The sequence below is a fragment of the Castanea sativa genome, chromosome 1 (assembly GCF_040712315.1).
Source record: "Castanea sativa cultivar Marrone di Chiusa Pesio chromosome 1, ASM4071231v1".
NCBI classification, from domain to species: Eukaryota; Viridiplantae; Streptophyta; class Magnoliopsida; order Fagales; family Fagaceae; genus Castanea; species Castanea sativa.
Genome location: NC_134013.1, coordinates 10,332,266 through 10,350,876, shown reverse-complemented (window position 1 = coordinate 10,350,876; position 18,611 = coordinate 10,332,266). Strand labels below are relative to the sequence as shown.

General features: G+C 37.4%; 1 protein-coding gene across 3 annotated transcripts; it reads left to right on the top strand.

The window, feature by feature from the left end:
- The first annotated feature begins 11,240 nt into the window (after window positions 1–11,240).
- Window positions 11,241–18,384, top strand: LOC142622109 (transcription initiation factor IIF subunit beta). 3 transcript variants are annotated; one of them, XM_075795540.1, is made up of 7 exons: window positions 11,241–11,557; window positions 12,667–12,775; window positions 13,357–13,502; window positions 13,607–13,681; window positions 17,387–17,536; window positions 17,621–17,666; window positions 17,925–18,384. In XM_075795540.1, the coding sequence occupies exons 1-6, from the start codon at window positions 11,357–11,359 to the stop codon at window positions 17,654–17,656; spliced, it is 717 nt and encodes a 238-aa protein (XP_075651655.1). In that variant the 5' UTR covers window positions 11,241–11,356; the 3' UTR covers window positions 17,657–17,666; window positions 17,925–18,384. The 3 variants fall into 3 exon arrangements, with proteins under 3 accessions (XP_075651655.1, XP_075651653.1, XP_075651654.1); XM_075795538.1 differs by lacking the exon at window positions 17,621–17,666; XM_075795539.1 differs by lacking the exon at window positions 17,621–17,666 and having other exon boundaries at window positions 11,257–11,557; window positions 13,372–13,502.
- The last annotated feature ends 227 nt before the right edge of the window (window positions 18,385–18,611 follow it).

Genomic DNA, 18,611 nt, shown 5'->3' with positions numbered 1-18,611 from the left:
AGAAGGGTGTAGAAGCCATCCCCTCCGCATTAAATGCATGACAACCACTTCCCTGGCCGCATTAATGAGGAGATGACCATGAATAGTGGGGGCACAACTAAACTTGCAAGGTAAAAATTTACTAGTATGTTCCGGATGAGATAGAAGTCCCAAGAATGCAATCTCAGCCCTCTAAGTGTAGGATTAGGCTGCTTTGTGTTGAAATATAAAAGAAAGGAGAAAAAGGGAGGGAGAGAAAAGAACTTTTATATAGAGTAGCTGAAATACTTGTATAAGTGAGAAAGAAACATACATATATATAAAATACACATTCCTCGAGCCAGACCGAGGAGCCTTTTTTCTTCATAATTTGTAGCCCTAGTCATTTCATACCTGTCTTGTCTCATTGTGATTAACTTTAACTTATTGAATAATCAATATTCATCCCATTCTCTACAAATCTATTGTGGTGGGCTTATTGGGCCACTATCTGAGCCACTTTTGGATCGTGGGTCAAGTTGTGCTCCTACACCCTTAAACCTTACCTTTAACTAGAAAAAAACTTGAGGACAACCCGGTAAAATGCCTACAAAATAGGACACTTTCTTACTAATCCATATCTTCAAAAAAAAAAAAAAAACTTATCCAAAAAATTTTATAAAAAAAGAAAGTAAAATAATGACACTAGACCAAAAAAAACCTCATCGCAAGCGTAAAGCCCATGTAATGAGATTAGTTTTTAATAAATATATCATTTATAGTATATCTTTTGTAATTTTTCATGGTTTTAAACCTTGACTATGTATCTTACAATACATGATATGATACATAAAAATGAAAAATAGATTCACGTTTTGCAATCATAAAGAGTATAAGTAAAAAAATATAATCTAATGATGATTTCATAAAAATATACATTCAACAGAAATATATTCTTAATTACCCTAGTGCATACGTAGAGGTTGTAAGTCAATAGATTAGAGAATATAACCAAACAAAAGAGAAACCATTGTAATCTAATATAAAATTCAAAACCATGACATCAGTTTTGGATTTGAAAATTGACTTTTATGTCATCTTTGAGCTTTGAGGTCTCATACATATGTTTTTATATTATTTCCTAGATGTACAAACTCATTCTTTTTGTTGCCTAATACTTTCTTATTCTTGTAATCTAATTTCAAGTCTACAATTCTTTTTGTTACCTAACACTTTCTCATTCTTGTAACATAATTTCAATTCTACATATTAGACTTTTGTTTTAGCGGTTTATACTTCATATTTTTCTTTGTCCAAAAAACTAGGTGAAAATTCCTTTCTCACATCCTAATCCATAAGGCTAATTAATGGCATAATCCTAGGCCCATGTTTATGATGGATTTAGCAACTTCGACGTATGAAATTCTTTTGTTTGCTCATAGATATATCTCTCATGCATGAGTGTTTTTTTTCACAGAGAGAGAGAGAGAGAGTTCATAACCTACTAACCAAATCTAAAATTGAAGGTAGCTCTTAAATTATCTGTAGACATTTTAGTACGTTTTGATGTTTTGTCCATACCATTCATGTAAACAACGTCCAAAATTAATCTATCCCTTTAATATCTTATGATTGTATGTTTCTTGAAGCAGTAAGACAAGCCACGTTTAGCCATGTGATACATTGGGTCGTCTTGATCTGGGTACTCGGCAATACAATCTTCAAAACACTTCATAAAACATAGTGTACGGATTAGTGTACGGATTAGTCTAGTCTGAGAAAACTTTCGGTCTTCCTTAAAAAAAAATGGAGCTTGAGTTTCCACAAGCCAACCCCAGTTCTAGTGAGGAAGATGCAGAGCTAGAGAAGAGTGTAAAGAAATCAAAAGACATTTCCATAGAGAAACCCGTTAAACCTCTTCGCTCACAGGTTAGTTACAAGGATAGTCTCTTAGGAGACATACTTGGCGCTTATGCTCAGGCATTTCATTTTGATAGGGTGGAAGAGTGTGAGGTGGAATTAGACACAGAGCTTGATGAACTTGTTGAAGGAATGGTGGGTGTTAAGCTTTCTAAGGAGACCAAGTCTAGGATGAGAGCCCCTTGGACTAAGGCCTTGATCGTGAAAGTGTATAGGAAAACTATTGGTTATAGTTACCTCACTTTCAAAATCAATACCTTGTGGAAACTAGTGGCAAAAATGGATTGTGTTGATCTTGGAAAAGATTTTTTCCTTATCAAGTTTAGTAGGGATTCAGATTATGACAAAGTGCTTCGTGGAGGTCCCTGGTTTATTAGGGAGCATTTTCTTGCGATTAAACCATGGGAGCCATATTTAAAGCATCTGAAGCTACCTTTTCTTTGGTGGTTGTATGGATCAGGTTTCCAAAGCTTCCTATAGAATTTTATGAGTCCTCAGTCCTTAGAGAAATTGATTCAGCTATTGGACCTGTTTTGAGAATTGATTCATACACTGCTTTGGGCTCAAGGGCAAGCTATGCACGCCTTTGTGTTCAAATTGACCTCTCCAAGCCACTGATCAATACGGTCAGAGTGGGACGTCTAAGGCAAAAGGTGATGTATGAGGGCATATCTTCATTGTGCTTCTGCTGCGGGAGGCTCGGGCATAAGCAAGAAAGTTGTGGGTTTCGTGTGAGACCAGCTGAGAAGACAATGAACGATGAGTGTACAGAGAGGCAGAGGGTGCAACAAACAGAACAAGCTGATCAGTTTGATCCCAACTTTGGTGATTAGATGCTTGTTACGAGGAAGAAGAATCTAGTTAGGACTAGACAAAATCGTGGGACCAATCTGCCCCACCAGCAACTGAATACCTTTCCCAAGGAAAATAAGGGCAAAGAAGGAAATTCAAACACCCTGACACCTATTAACCTTGATTTAACTTTTCAATTCAAAGTTGGTCCATCCTTTAGAGCCGTTGGAGCCTCTGAAGACCCTGAGGCAACTCTCACATCACGAAAATTTACAAAGAGGCTAAGCTTGATGTCAGTCCTAGCCTCTCTAACTATAATCTTGGCTCCCCCTCTACCCAAACGACCAGCCATGGGAATTAGAAAGTAAAACTCTCAAGGCCAACCCGTGAAAAGAAAACCCAAAACTCAAAAAGATCCAACACCTTGAAACGCTCCAACCTTGAGCCCGATTCCAACCTCAAAGCATCTATCCTTGCCCCTTGCCCGAGCTCCAACCATGGCTCACCCCTCCCCCCCCCCCCTTTCCTCCCCTTCCCACGGTGAGATGGGCAATTTGGCACAAGAACAAGGCTGTTGCCATACTAGAAGAAGTGATTGCTCAGATTCGGGCAGCCCCAACGGACACATTGGGGTGGTTTGAAGAGGACCTAGTTGCAGCTTGGAAATACATCTTCCCCGATCACGCCAACCAGTGTATTAATAGGGAACCTTCCCTTGGACCATCAAGCATGGGGAAGGACGCCAAATTCGAGGTGGAAGTTACTCATAGACACTCCGCTGATATCAAAAAGGGAAGCCTAGGAGTTGAACAAGCTAAGGCAGCCATTGGTTGTGCCTCACTTGGACGAATCGAGTTGGCTAGTCCAAGAGAGGAAAGTAATCAATTACAGGGGGTCGGTATCAACGTTTCTGGGGAATATGCCTACGATGAAGTTGTTCCAAATTCTCAACCCAGTCAAAAGGTGTGATCTACTTCTGTGTTGCAGAGAAGAAATTCGGGGATCTTGAATTACTTGGTGGTGTGGAAGCCGGATTGGGTGGCATCTAAGGATTTGTTGAGGAGGCTAGGATGGAGCATGATTGCATCAGCCAAGATGGGGACTAATCCAATGGAATTGCCAAACATCAATTGTTCCCAAATGAACATCTTATTGTGGAATTGTAGGGTGCCTTAAATGGGGACTTCAAGAGAAGAATGTTTGAAATGGTTGTGAACCATTTTCCCTCCATCATGATTATCACGAAGACTAGAGTGGGAGGTGACAGGGTTGTTAAGATTATTGAGGGTCTCCTTTTTTATGGTTTTTTTTGTAACCGAAACCATTGGATATGCGGGGGGGCTTTGGCGACTCTGGAAAAAAGAGAAATTGGAAGTTTTTGTGTTGGCAGCCACAAAACAAGAGATCCATGCCACCATTAAGGTATGCAATTTTGACCTTCCTTGGCTTATTACTACTATATATGCTAGTCCTCGTTTAGTTGAGAGGAAAATTTTGTGGTCTAATCTGTCACAAGTTGCATTTTTACATAATTTTCCTTGGTTACTTTTAGGAGACTTTAATGAAATTTTGTGTAGGAATGACAAACTTGGGGACATGCAGATTAATCTCAATAGAGCATCAGAATATAAAACTTGCTTGGATGAGTGTAATTTTTTGGACCTTGGGTTTTTTGGACCTAAGTACACTTGGCCTAATTTTAGACAAGTGACTGATCTTATATTAGAGCGCATTGACAGATGCTTCGTTAACCCTTCTTGGAGAGCTCTTTTTCGTGAAGCTTTGGTGACCCACTTGCCTAGGGTGTTCTTTGATTAGTGCCATGTCCTCCTAGAATTGTTTAGACCCCCACATACTTCATCTGAGAAACCCTTCAGATTTCGTACCATGTGGATTCACCATCTGGAGTTTCCTGATGTAGTTAGGAGGGCTTGGGAATTTGAATCCAACCTTCACTCGGCTATCAAGAATTTTGTGGACAGAGCTAAAGTCTGGAACAGAACTGTGTTTGGAAATATTTTTGCTCGGAAGAAAAGGGTGTTAGCTAGACTAAATGAGGCCCAAAAAGCCCTGTCCAACGGCCCCAATCACTTTCTAATTCAATTGGAAAAAAGCCTTATTGAGGAGTACAATTTAATTATGCAACAAAAGGAGGAGTATTGGGCCTTGAAGTCTCGACTTAACTGGGCTGCTTACAGTGGTGCTAATACCTCCTATTTTCATGTTTCTACCTTGGTTTGGAGGCATAGGAACAAGATTTGGAGCTTAAAAAATTTTGTGGGGGAGTGGATAACTAATGAAGAGGATATTAAAAACTTCATCCTATCGGGTTTTCAAGAAATATTTCAGACTGGTCTTGTTGCATCACCTTATGAATCAAAGGTGCAATCCTTTAGCTGCTGTTTTCTCTCTAAAGAAGAGAGGTCCATATTGGCAGCCCCTGTTTTGGAAGAGGAAATTAGGCAGGGCCTTTGGACTTTGAAGCCCTTCAAAGCCCCTGAACCTGATGGGCTGCATGCGAGATTTTTTCAATTTTTTTGGGCGAATGTAAAAAATTCTGTTTGCAAGGAAGTCTCAAATATCTTTGATTTAAGGATGATTCCAGATTTTTTAAATGAGACTTTGATCTCCTTAATACCTAAATGCCCTAACCCGAAAAGCCTTAACAACTTTAGGCCTATTAGCCTATGCAACTCCATTTACAAAGTGGTGACAAAGATTATTGTAGGGCGCCTTAGACCCTTCTTGGATAAACTAGTCTCTCCCGACCAGACTACTTTCGTGCCAGGTAGGAGAGGATTGGACAATGCTGTTGTTGCACAAGAACTTATCCACTCTCTAGATAAGAAGAAGGGTAAAGTGGGATTTATGGCTATCAAAGTGAATCTTGTTAAGGCTTATGATAGTCTTGAATGGTCTTTCATCCGTAATGTTCTTAAAGCTTTTCGGTTCCCTGACGATCTGATTAAGCTAGTTATGAGTTGTGTTTCATCAACAACTATCTCTATTCTCCTTAATGGTGGCAAGTTAAGCTCCTTTAAGCCCACGAGAGGAATACGAAAAGGAGATCCACTCTCTCCGTATTTGTTTATACTTTGCATGGAGTACCTTGGATTTCTCATCAATGAGAGCTGTAGGAAGAAAGAATGGACCCCGCTGAAAGCATCCAAGCAAAACTTGGGAACCTCACACTTGTTCTTCGCGAATGATCTTATGCTTTTTGCCAAAGCCAACAAGGCAGAAGTTGAATCCATTAAGAAGGTGTTAAGCCAATTTTGTAAAGAGTCTGGGCAGGTGGTAAGTGCAGAAAAGTCAAGCATATATTTCTCACCAAATGTTCTTCCTTATGCTAGAGAGGATATCTGTGATGTTCTTGACATTTTTGAAACCCCTTAAACCATAGAGGAGTAGCCTGGAACAGATATAATTTCATTGTGGAGAGAGTGATCTCAAAATTCTCATAATGGAAGGCAAGATTTCTCTCCTTTGTTAGGAGGACTGTGCTCATTAAATCTGTCATGGCAGCACTTCCTAACCATGTTATGCAAGGGGTAGCACTTCCGAGCCATTTATATGAAAAACTTGACAAAATAAATAGAGATTTCCTTTGGGGTTCATCTACAGAAAAGAAAAAACTTCACCTTGTGGGTTGGAGCAAAATTATCAAGCCTAAGGAGGAGGGAGGCCTTGGTATACATGCAGCAAGGGAAAAAAACATTGCCTTGCTTGCAAAGCTCAACTGACGATTATATCATGAAAAAGATTCAATGTGAGCGAAGGTCTTCTTGAGCAAATACTGCTCTCATCAGCGTGGGCAGTCACTAGACCCCGATAAGCTTCCTTGTTCCTCGAATTGGGCTGCATTAAAGTGGGGTTTCCAATCTTTAAGCAAGGCATCTATTGGAATATGGGAAACAAGTCGGGTTTGAGTTTTTGGGAGAGCAATTGGGTGAAGGGCAACTCTATTAGAGATCTTATTGAAGGCCTTCTTACTCAATAGGAGGAACATCAGACTGTTGCTGAAGTCCACCAAAATGGGATTTGGAAATGGGAAAAAATTTCCTTTGATCTCCCTAGGAAAATTTTTGATAGAATCCAAGCCATACACATTCAAGCATTTGGTGAAAAAGATGATTCTTTGATGTGGAAATTCTCCCCTGATGGAGATTTTAGCATGGCATCGGCCTATCACTTGGCCATTGCTAAGCAGCCTAAGCCCCTTCCATTCACAGGCTACTGGATTTGGAGCTTGGACACTGCCAAAAATCAAACACTTCTTTTGGCTGTGCAACCATGGCAGCATACCGGTGAGGCAAGTCATAAAGGTGAGAGGCATCAATTGCATTGGAAATTGCCCTTTGTGCTATGTACAAGAAGAATCTATATTACATGTCCTTAGAGATTGTCCAGCAGTGATGAAATTTTGGTTGAGCATGGTAGTGCCTCAAGCCTTGAATGATTTTCTTTCTCTTAATTTGATGGATTGGCTTAAGCTTAACTGCTTATGCAGCAGTAGTATCCATGCCAATGGTCTTCCTTGGAGCTCTCAATTTCCCTTTGTCATGTGGCTGTTATGGAAACAGAGAAATAAGGCTGTTTTTGAAAACTCCCCTCTCAACCCGAAGCTGAATAACCTGTGTATCCAGACTAGTAGAGAGTATTTTCACTGTGTGAGCAAAGGCGAGAAAATTAAGCGACAAATTGCAGTACAAGTGCACTGGAACAGACCACCAGTGGGATGGTTTAAATTGAATTCTGATAGTGCTTCCTTTGGGAATCCAGGAAAAGGCGGGTGGGGGTGGCCTCATATGTGATCACCATGGGAAATGGGTAAAGGGTTGCATGAGGCATATCGGGGTTGCATCCAGCATAACAGCTGAGTTTTGGGCTCTGAAGGACGGGTTGCTGCTCACATCATAGCTTGGCATCACTCAACTCCTTGTGGAGTTGGATGCCAAAGTTGTTGTAGACCTGATGCACTCTTCAAAATCCTCCAATAACTCCTTTTCTTCTCTTCTCAATGATTGCAGGTACCTCCTTCGTAAATTCCACCAAGTCAAGATCAGCCATGTTTTTCGGGAAGCGAATAGATGCGCAGATCATCTCGCTAAAGGAGGCTGCACCCTTATAGGGAATTTTGTTGTTTTAGACTCTCCTATTTCGGAAGAATTATGTATTATCTTAGACTCTGATACTTCTGGTTTGTATTCCTTAAGGCTTTCAACCACTACTTCACCTTTTATGGCTATTTAATTAATGCAGATCATCCATTTTAACCCAAAAAAAAAAATAGTGTACGGAGTGCAATGTCCTCTCCTTTTGACATTTTCTCACAAGTTTCCATATGTTTTTCAATGCAAATATGAAATATGCTTTTCACTTTATCAATTTGAGAGGGATGAGGAAGTGAAGGTGAAAGTGAAAAAGGATGGAAATACGCAGAGAAAATATCATTTCCATGTAAGTTCATGATAATAATAATAACATAATATATCATAACTATTATAAGCTTTTTCATAAATTTCCTAGCCATCATTCCTCTCCCAAATCTGAAAAATTTTCTTATTTTGAATGAACATATCAGAACAATAGGTAGGAGTTAATTGCATTTGTCTTATATAAAATTGCATGATTTGATACATTTGTAACTAAGATAATCTGACTTGTACATTAATTTATTCTTATATTATTTTTGTTCAACGGTTTGTCGTATAAGAATTGTGATTGTTTGAAGTATGAGAATCAAGTAAATGCCTTTTGGCTATGGTATAGTAGTTTTATGTCTAAACGTGTGGTTTAAGAATTATGGCTGTTTGAAGTATTAGAACTAAGTAGTGCCTTTTGGTGACTGAAGTATGAGAATCAAGTAAATGCCTTTTGGATATTGTATAGTAGTTTTATGTCTAGACATGTGGTATAAGAATTATGGCTGTTTGAAGTATTAGAATTAAGTAGTGCCTTTTGGTGACTGTTTGAAGTATGAGAATCAAGTAACTGCCTTTTGACTATGGTATAATAGTTTTATGTCTTTAGGCTATGCTCACAAGGTTTAATGATTTTTTTCCCCTCCCTTTTTAATGTCTTTTAGCTATGGTCACAAGGATTCATAGGAGATTTTTTTCAATAAGAATATCTATGAGGATGATTTGTTCCTTATTGGAAAAAATAATGTCATCAATCATGCACAAGTGTTTTTCTTTTCCTTGAGCATGTGAAAATAAACCTTTACATGCAAAGTGGGCTTTCCAAATTACTTTTCTTCAAGGTGATCTTGAGAAAATTATTAATCTTTTCAAATGAATTGTAGAGTAAGACCATTATCTTCCATTAGAAAGGATCAAGATTCTTAAATTTATGTAAATAACTTTAGCTCTCACTTTGAACATGAAGGTCAAACAAGATTTATTTATTTATTTATTTTTGCTGAGAATAAAAAACTTTTATTAACATCAACAAGATACAAACTAAGCATCCTCCTTAATTACATCCAGAACAGAAGGAGGAGCTGAATTAGAATAAAAAAAGCCAAAAAATCTATTTGAAAGTGACCAACGGCTGAGAACATGAGCAGCCTTGTTAGCCTATTTAGGAACTCAATAAAAGGAAGAAGAAGGAACTAAACTAGCTAAATACTTAGTTTCCTGCAAAATATTACTAACTCTCCATGGAACGGAATCGGTGGAGGAAGTCAGACCTTAGGTGCAAACTTGATAGTCACTTTCAAAACTTACATTGATAAATTTGTGATTCATGGTAGAACTAGACCTAGACTACTTATGCAATGGCATAGCGCCCCTTACTAGAGAAATGCCCCCAAATGTAAGGGCAAAATGTGTGTGTGTGTTTTTATTTATTTATTTATTTATTTATTTATTTTTTTAATACACACATGTGATTTGTGTATTTTTCTTTAATCCTAAGAAGTCCAAAAAATTATAAATTAAATAAAATCCAATCCAATTATCCTTATGAGAATTAGTCTTTTTGTTTATTTATTATAATCTAATAGTTACAATTTCTGAACAGGGCAAGTATACCTAGGAAATCAAAATTAGGATCCCATTGATCCAGTGGAAGCAACGGCTAGGGCATGGGAGGAGGAGGGTGATTCGAACTTGGGACATTTACATGGGAAACACTATGAACATTAGCAAAATATTAAATAAAAAAATAAGATTAAAAAACAATGAATTATTAATATTAAAAAAATAAGAATAATGAATTTTTTTAAATATTTTATAATATAGAGCATTAGCTAAATATTATTTAAGGTACATTTTAAGGTTGTGTTTGAGACCTCTAAATGTATCAAGCCCGCCTTGTGGTCAAATCTTTTGAAGGAAATCTAAAAAGTGAAATGATAGCAATAAGCTAATTTTCACGGTGAGAATAAGTTCAGTACATATTTAAAATTAGTCAAATAATTTTTATTTCCTTTTTTTTTTTTTATGGTTGTTGAATAATGCATTATATTGCCCAAGTCATCTCATCATAGGGGAAAAAAACTAGTCAAGGATATCGGAGATGGATTGGAACCCAAAAGTCAAGTTTGAAATTGCCCAAGCAGCAAGATTGTGAGCAAAAATATTAAGGACGATTGGGTATAATTTGCCACCTGATAAACAAAAAGAGAGAATAATTTGCCACCTGATTAACAAAAAGAGAGAAGAATGGACAAAATGAGAAATGTTGTTTACAACACTTTTATAATAAATCTTAAATACTAGATTGCTATTAACTGTTACTGGTGAGAAAATAATAATTTTAGTAGTGAGTTTAAATTAAAACTAATGACAACTTATTATTTATGATTTATTATAAAAGTGTTGTGAAAATATTATATAAGTAACCTGCACAGAAAAGTAGCAGATTAAGCCAAATTGAAAAATGGAATCTGTTGTTTATCTGATCTTGAAGAGAGAGAGGGGGAAAAGAAAGAAGCCAATAAAGAAACAGTAACAGCCACGTGCATAAAAACTTGCGTGAGTTTAAAGCCCTTGACATAGCATTAAATTAACATTAGAAAAATTCTAATACAGTAAAATGGTATAATTGGTGTCGCAATTGTCTACGTGATAAACTGTAAACGATGAAAAAAAAGTAATAGTTCTATATGAAAATAATAAACAATTAATTATAATTTAAAACATAAAATAGTTCGTAGTAAGCCTGTCGCACACTGTTTGGTTATATTATAAAAGAGATTTGATGTATTAGCTCATCTTTAGTAGGATGTTCTTTTTTACATGTTCGAAAGGAGGGCGATAAATTGGCTCATGTCCTTGCTAGAAAAGCAATTTTAGCTGTTAATATTGATGTGTGAGTAGAAGAGCTACTCAATGCCTTGAAAGATGTATTCGAATCTGATTTACTTCAATAAATTCACTGATCTCCTTCTCAAAAAAAAAAAAAAAAATCAAAATCAAAATCTTAACATTAACATACACTGCACACGTGCTTTGTTTTGTCTTAAAAAGTTGACCCCGCCTCGTTCGGGTCCGGACCAGCAAGCAGTACTAAATGAAACGAGTAAAGAAATAGTAGCAGCAGTAGCAGACAAGTAGTAAGTAAAAATATAAATATTCCACAACCAAACCCACCACACCGTCATAACAAAGAAACAAAGAAAGAAAGAAAAAAGTCGCGGTGATCCCAATAGAAACTGGGAGTTCTGAGAGAGACAGAGATGGAGGAAGAACATCATGGCAGTAGCAGTAGTACTAGTAACTTGGAGACAGGGAGAGCGGAGAGATCGGTGTGGTTGATGAAGTGTCCTTTGGTGGTTGCAAAGTCATGGCAAGCTCATCCATCCTCGGACCCTCACCCTGTCGCTAAGGTTGTCCTCTCCCTCGATCCTCTTCAATCTGATTCCTCCTCTTCCCTCCAGGTAATTCCTTTTCTTCTTCTTTCTTGATCTACCTTCAAAAAACTCTTCTAGAATGTTCTCTGTGGTTTAACTTTTTATTGATTTGATCGAGATGCTCACCACTTTTGCTAATTAGGTTGTAATTTTGTATTTTAATGTTTATCAGTGATTTTGGTTGATAGGAACTTTTGCAACTTCTCTGTTTTGTCACTGGTATTTGAATTGGAGCCTGCTATGAATTTTGTTGTATTGTTTTTCTTGATTTGGAATTAAATCTTTTATGGTTGAATGGTCATTAAAAAAAAAAAGCTTACAATAGCATTAATGGAAAATTCATGTTAATTATATTTAAATTGATGGAAAATTCGTTTGTTGGATAGGCATATAGGAGGTTGTTGATAAGATGATCTTGTGGAGATGTTTTTTTTTTTTTTTTTTCCCAACTTCACTAACCTAGTGCACCTGTTGTGGTGTTGTGTTATTAATTGAATGGTTCCCATTTGATTATCTTATTGTCTATCAGAGCAATGTGTTTTTGCTAGAATAACGATTAAATGATTAAATTTGCTATTTCCTAACAGTTTAGGCTTTTTGGGACAATTGGTAGTTTATCAGTTTTGATTGGTGAGTTACTCACACACCCAGTTGATTTTTGAATCCACAACCTCAAGTGATAGTTGAGTTACGAATTCATTTATTTGACTAGCAGCTCATTGAATTATCTTCATTGTACCTACTTTGTTGGTGCTAGATTCTGATGACTATAAAGCAAAAGGCATAAGTAGTAAGTACTGATATATTCACTTTAAGGGCAATACATATCTATTTTTCCTTTATTTTCTTCTCTTTTAATAAATCAAGAGGCTGACTGGCCGCTTACTTTTTTTACCTGTGCATATAAAAAGGAAGTGGCCGTGATTTATTCAGGACTGTCTTGCAATCTGTGTTTGTGAGACTGTATGTCCACTCAATATACACTAGAGATTTTAGCAACTATCATATTGGTTGCTTTCATATGCCCCGAAATCAATCCTATTTACAATATATTTGGTGATATGTTTGCTTTTATAATGCATATTCTCTACATATTTGGAGGCAAGCGTCCTGACACATTTTGAAATCGTTACCAGTTCACAATGGAGATGGCTGCCAATGAGGCAGGGAATATTCCGAAAAGTTATTCCTTGAATATGTTTAAAGATTTTGTTCCTATGTCTGTATTTTCTGAGACAAATCAAGGTGAGAATCTTAATTCCTGTTCCCTGAAGAATTTAACTACATGTGTTTCATTTTGTGGATTAGTAAATACTAACATTTTCTCTAAACATGGCTGTTGTGGTGATCGCATGCTGCACTGAAAGTATCTTAGGGAAGACAAGGGTGTGGCATTTAATCAAATACCTAGGTAGTTAAGAATTGTTAAAGCTGTTTTTGTTAATTGTTGACCAAAGTAGTCTTGACCTTGATGGTTATGGGGTACACTTTTGATTCTTTGAACCCACAATTTGTATCTTAAGGTTGTCTACACCTCTGAACCACCGAGTACTGTATTAGGGATATCTTAGTTTCATTACTTAGAATCATTCTCATATGCACCCTCTGTGAGAGTTTGTCTTTTTAAACCCTACACAAACTAAACAAACTCTGGAAATTCTAAATCAGGTGGCTCTGCACAATTATGCCGGAGCATGTAGCTTTTCCTTTCCGTAGTTATTATTATTTATATTAGGAACTTCAAATGGATGCACAGACATTTATTTAAGCTACTTCATGATCTGTTTTTTCAATGTAAATTTTGGCTCTTTTTAATTCGTGAGCAGCTAATGTGCATGTAGGGAAGGTTGCAATGGAAGGAAAGGTAGAGCATAAGTTTGACATGAAGCCCCATGGTGAAAACATTGAAGATTATGGCAAACTTTGCCGTGAAAGGACAAAAAAGTCCATGATAAAGAATAGATGTATACAGGTAGGGCATTTGACTATTAATTTACTTTTTCCATTGCAGTTTTCCTGTAACTGATTCTAATGATTTTTGCTTTTTCTTTTTTGTTCATTTGATTTCTTTCAAAGGTGATTGACAATGACCGTGGAGTACATATGAGACCCATGCCTGGAATGATTGGTTTGATTTCATCCACTTCCAAGGTATTCACTTGATCTGTTTTCATTGTAATTGTATAAGTTAAGCAATGTACTGCTCACTTATGGTATATGTTGGCTTCTTCAATGAACTCTCTTTCCTGCTGAATCATTTTGATGTTTCAAGGTGAAAAGAAGACAGCCCGCCATATCAATGGAAATCTCCCCACACACACACACACACACACAATTCATAGAGTCATGAAATTTTATAGGTGGTCCCACTCATCCTCTGATTTATTCATAGAGTCTACCAGAAGATACTGAGAATTGGTTACTAACATTCCTTTCCTCATACCGGAGGTCAGGGGGTGATGGTCTATGGTACCAATTCTTGGTTGAGCTGGTTGGATCGGGATGGTAAAGCCGTTTTACCTCTAAATCCTGAAACTGGTTTTCTATTTGTTCAAACTCCTGGTCAGAGGCTTGGCTAGAACTGCTAGAGGCTGTTTGGATGTCTAGAACATTCATTGATAAAGGGGTGGCTGGTTCCTTCTTTACTAGTTCTTCAAGCTTCTGGGCAACTATTTCTAAGGCTGTCTTATCCTTAGGATAACTAAGGCTGGTGTGCCTAGTTGTGGGTAACTTGACTAAAGGCTTTTCTAGGGCTTGGATCGGCTTACTAGAGCTTCCTGGCTGGAGGATGACCTTGTTATCGATCCTATCTTCTATCCTGTCAAGCTGTTTTCCTATGACATTTAGACACTGGTTGGTATAGTTGTTTTGCTCAATAACCTTGTCAATAGGTTGATGCCTATCTGTGGTGGCTTTGAAGGGAGAGGCTATTATCTCCGTCTTGCGATGGTTGAAGGTTATGGCTTCTAGGGGTGGATGGCTAGACCTTACAACATCTTTGGTTGCATTGGGTCCTTCTATGGTTCAGGCTCTGGTGAGGACACAAAACTGCTTGTGCTGGCCAAAATACCTTTCGAAGTATATGAAAAAGGGGACATTACGGAATATTTCCCTCATGAATGCCGTCTATGCTTCAAATACTTTTTCTTTTTGATCTTTGGTATAATTGGCTTTGTAGGCTTCTCTCTTAGTCCTGTTTTCCTCAGAACTAAATTCCTTACCTAACTCTTCTAGGTCAGGAACGAATTCTCTGTTTAACACCAAAATGTTCAGAGATTCCTCTCGCCGATCCGGAGGGCCGTTCCATATCGCCCGTATGGGGACGGGGGGGATTGCTCACGATCGTCTTCCTCATTGACAATCGAATCCCTGTTTGGCTGTGTAGCAAGGTGTGGTGAGTTGGGAATTGGTTCTAACTCCCTGAAGTTGAACACCTAAGTCTCTTCTAGACCTTGGGAAAGGTGATCCTAGAGGTCTGGTTGAGCTACACTGGGATGCAGATCTATCTCTAAGGTAGATAGGTGACTGCCTATGGGGCTGCTGTAAATCGGTTGGAGATCTAAATCGGGATATGTCCAGAGGTGGTCTACACTCATAATCTAGAGGAGTGCTAAGCCTAGATTTGTCAAAACTTAACCTAACCATGCCGTCGGCTAGTTGTTGGACAAATTCTAGATCTGGATTCTGGGCTGGGTTTTGGATCTGTAGAGTATGGTTCTCATTCTCTAAAGTCCAGTTGGTTGGGAAAGTGATTTCTGACCATTTGAGGGTTCTTGGAACCCTAATCTTGGCACTAGGGTCAGTGGTCTGGATGAGGGTTGTCTCACCTCTCTGTCTCCTATCAAGTGCTCCAACATTCATATTCGTTCTCACGCACTTGTAGTAAACTCTGTATATCAAGGCGATCTGACTGGTTCCCTGTGTCATGAGGGTTCCATGGGTCTTGATATTGAGTGTGAGAGCTTTGATAACTGTGCTGTCATGGATATGGATAGTAAAATCTGGGAAACAGTTAAAATGGATGGGTCCGTCGCTAAGACTAGTTTCTATGGTTCCTAGGAGGCTGTCGTCGAATCTGATGTGACGAGCATCTCTAAGGGCCATGAGGATTGAGCTGTTCAAACCTCTTCTGGTGAGTGGTTTCACTCCAATTTGGACTAATCCTATGTGTAGGAAGTTATGTCCTTTGTCTTTATGCTTCTGGATAGCTGAAGGGGATAACAAGTAGCACGTTTCGTACTCCTTGTTTATTCCATAGACTTGTTCTATGGTCTTAACACGGTAGTCTGTTTTGAACGCTCTGCTCAAAGACCATGAAGACTTATAGAATTGGCTGGTGGCTACTTTAGGGATATTCCAATCTCCTATGTCTAGATCTAGATCGGATAGCTCATAAGACTCCGAATTAAGTACTCCTATGTCTGCTGGGATATCTGGAATGGATGTAGGTTGGGAACATCTACTGCTGGTAGAAGAGTAACTTCTAAACAACCTATTCATGATTCTGGGGTTAAAAGTTTAAATTAACGATTACAACCTAGTCACCTTTATCCTCAAACTTCTAGATCTAATCTTTAGATCTGAAGCACAAGTATACAACTATGGGATAGACACCAATATATATATATATATATATATATATATATATATATATCAATGGCAACCTCCACTCTCTCTTGCAACCCAACCTGTCCTGATAGAGTCTAATTTCTGGCAGTGTTTGGCCCTAGCTAAGGCTTGAATGTTTTGATATTGTATCTTGGATAAGTGGAGGGATGTCAAGCTAGGATAGAAGGTGATGCAGTTGGGAGAACCATTAATTTAGATTTACTTCAATTTAATATTGAAGCCTATTTTTTTAGGTAAATAGAGGGGGAACCTCTTTAGGGTGCTGAAATAAGCAAATCCTAGAGTATTCTAACGACAATATTATTGATAATAAAAGTCAGAGATTTTACAAACTTTTCATCATCTCTATTTATAGGATGAGTGAACCCTAAAACATAATAACATTAAAACCATTTCCCTTCTACACATCAACTTACTAACCCCCCCCCCCCCCCCCCAACCACACACACACACACACACACACACACGCACGCACAAAGGATTGTCATGCATCTGAAGGGCTGGGTCAATTTGTAGTCATTTACTTTTTATTTCCAACTTCAGTCTAAATGTTCAAATGATGCTAATTTAGTCTTATTTTGATTTTGGAGTCAATTGTATTTTTGTTGGTCAAATGTATTTTATTTTAGGTCCAATTATTTTCATTAGGTTTATTGGTCTATTTATTTAAATTTGTAGAGTAATCTCATTTTTTTGTAATTTCATAAGTGGGATTTCCCAGGTCATTTAACATTAAGTTTCTTAAGTCAATTAGAATCAGTGTTTTCCTTGGTCAGTTAGAAACCTAGTAATGGGTTATAACCTCAATAATGTATTCCTATGGAGGGGTATTATTTTGATGAGATAAAATTTCTCATTAAAATTGTCCCAATGCACTTATGTTAACTCCAGCCAACCTTAGGAGTTAGGTGTTGACTCCTAAAGGTTTTCTTTTGCTTGGTGCTGACTGCTAGGTCAGCTATCTTCATTTCCCTGTTCTTTAATTGTCATGTTGCATCGTTTTGGTTTGTCCTGCCTCATTAGGTTTGTGTAACATTGTGGAAGTTTACATATACTAACGCACGCACACCCACAAACAAACTCACACACACCACACTCATACAACTTCTGTGGTAGGTGTAGGTGCCTCTCTGAATGTAAATTTAGTCGTCTTTTTTTTCTAAAATAGGCACAACTACATGTTTGGAAGACCCTTGCATAATGTTCATTGCCAATTATATGCGACAGGATAAGAAGAAGGCTGCACCAGTGAAGCAATCAGACATGAAAAGAACTAGAAGAGATCGCGGGGAACTGGAGGATATAATGTTTAAATTATTTGAAAGACAACCAAATTGGGCCTTAAAGCAACTTGTCCAAGAGACAGATCAACCGGCAGTATGTCTTTTGATTATTTTACTTATTTATAAATTTTCTTTGTTAGTATTAGCAGCTCTCTTATGCATTCTGTTGCATGTTTAGGATGAAATGCGATGCTGTTTGCTTTATTTTATGTGAAAGACACTTGGTAAGAATGGAATGATGATTTAAGTGATCATTAATTTCTCAAAATAGTTTGAGCAATGCCTACCTATATAAACTTTGAATCACCTGATTGCTTGGAATTCAGTAAAGTTTATAATAAAACCTTTTTAATTTACATAACAGACTTTTCTTTTGTACTCAGTGTTCTGAGTAACAGTTACAGTGTGCTTATCTTATTATTAATATTACTTTTGACTTGATTTTCACCTGTCAGAATATTGGATTTTCTCTTTCTTTGCAGCAATTCTTGAAGGAGATATTGAACGAGCTGTGTGTTTACAATAAAAGAGGAACCAACCAAGGAACTTATGAGCTTAAGCCAGAATACAAGAAGGCTGCTGAAGATACAAATGCTGAATAATTCAGCACCTCTCTTAATGTTAATCAACTGTTTTTCGATTTTTAAATTTCCAACTGAATCAGGAAAGACACAAATCCACAAGTTAAAGGTGAAAAATTAGATTATGGATGGAGGAGAGCAAAGCACCAGCAAGAAAGTATCAAGCAAAAAAAATCCTAGTTTTCTGGAATCCACAGATGCACTTTGTACACAATCTTAGTTCAATTCAAGCAAGGGTAGAATAATATAAATGATAGTGATCAACAAAAACTTGTTCACCTACTGTTATCTTGATGTAGCATGCGTGCTTATTCGATGGACTTTGACAGTTTATACTTCAAGATGGTACTGATTTTTGACACTCGTGTTTCTCCAAATCTTACTTTACACCCTTGAAAAGATAATTGTTTCACTTTCTCCAAATTTGCTTTACTATAAGTATTCCATAATATCATATTGTGCAGATACTGTGATAAAATTCCCTGCCCCTGCTAGATCTAAATAATAGTGTTTGTCAAACCTTTCACCCTGGAATTTTGTTTTTTTTAATAGAAGAAAACAATAAAATGCCAGTTCTCTTTTAAATGT

Coding starts and splice junctions, on each gene's coding strand:
- LOC142622109 (XM_075795538.1), top strand. CDS start 11,357: ATGGAGGAAGAACATCATGGCAGTAGCAGTAGTACTAGTAACTTGGAG. Junction 12,776..13,356: donor ATTTTCTGAGACAAATCAAG/GTGAGAATCTTA, acceptor ATTCGTGAGCAG/CTAATGTGCATGTAGGGAAG. Junction 13,503..13,606: donor TAAAGAATAGATGTATACAG/GTAGGGCATTTG, acceptor TTTCTTTCAAAG/GTGATTGACAATGACCGTGG.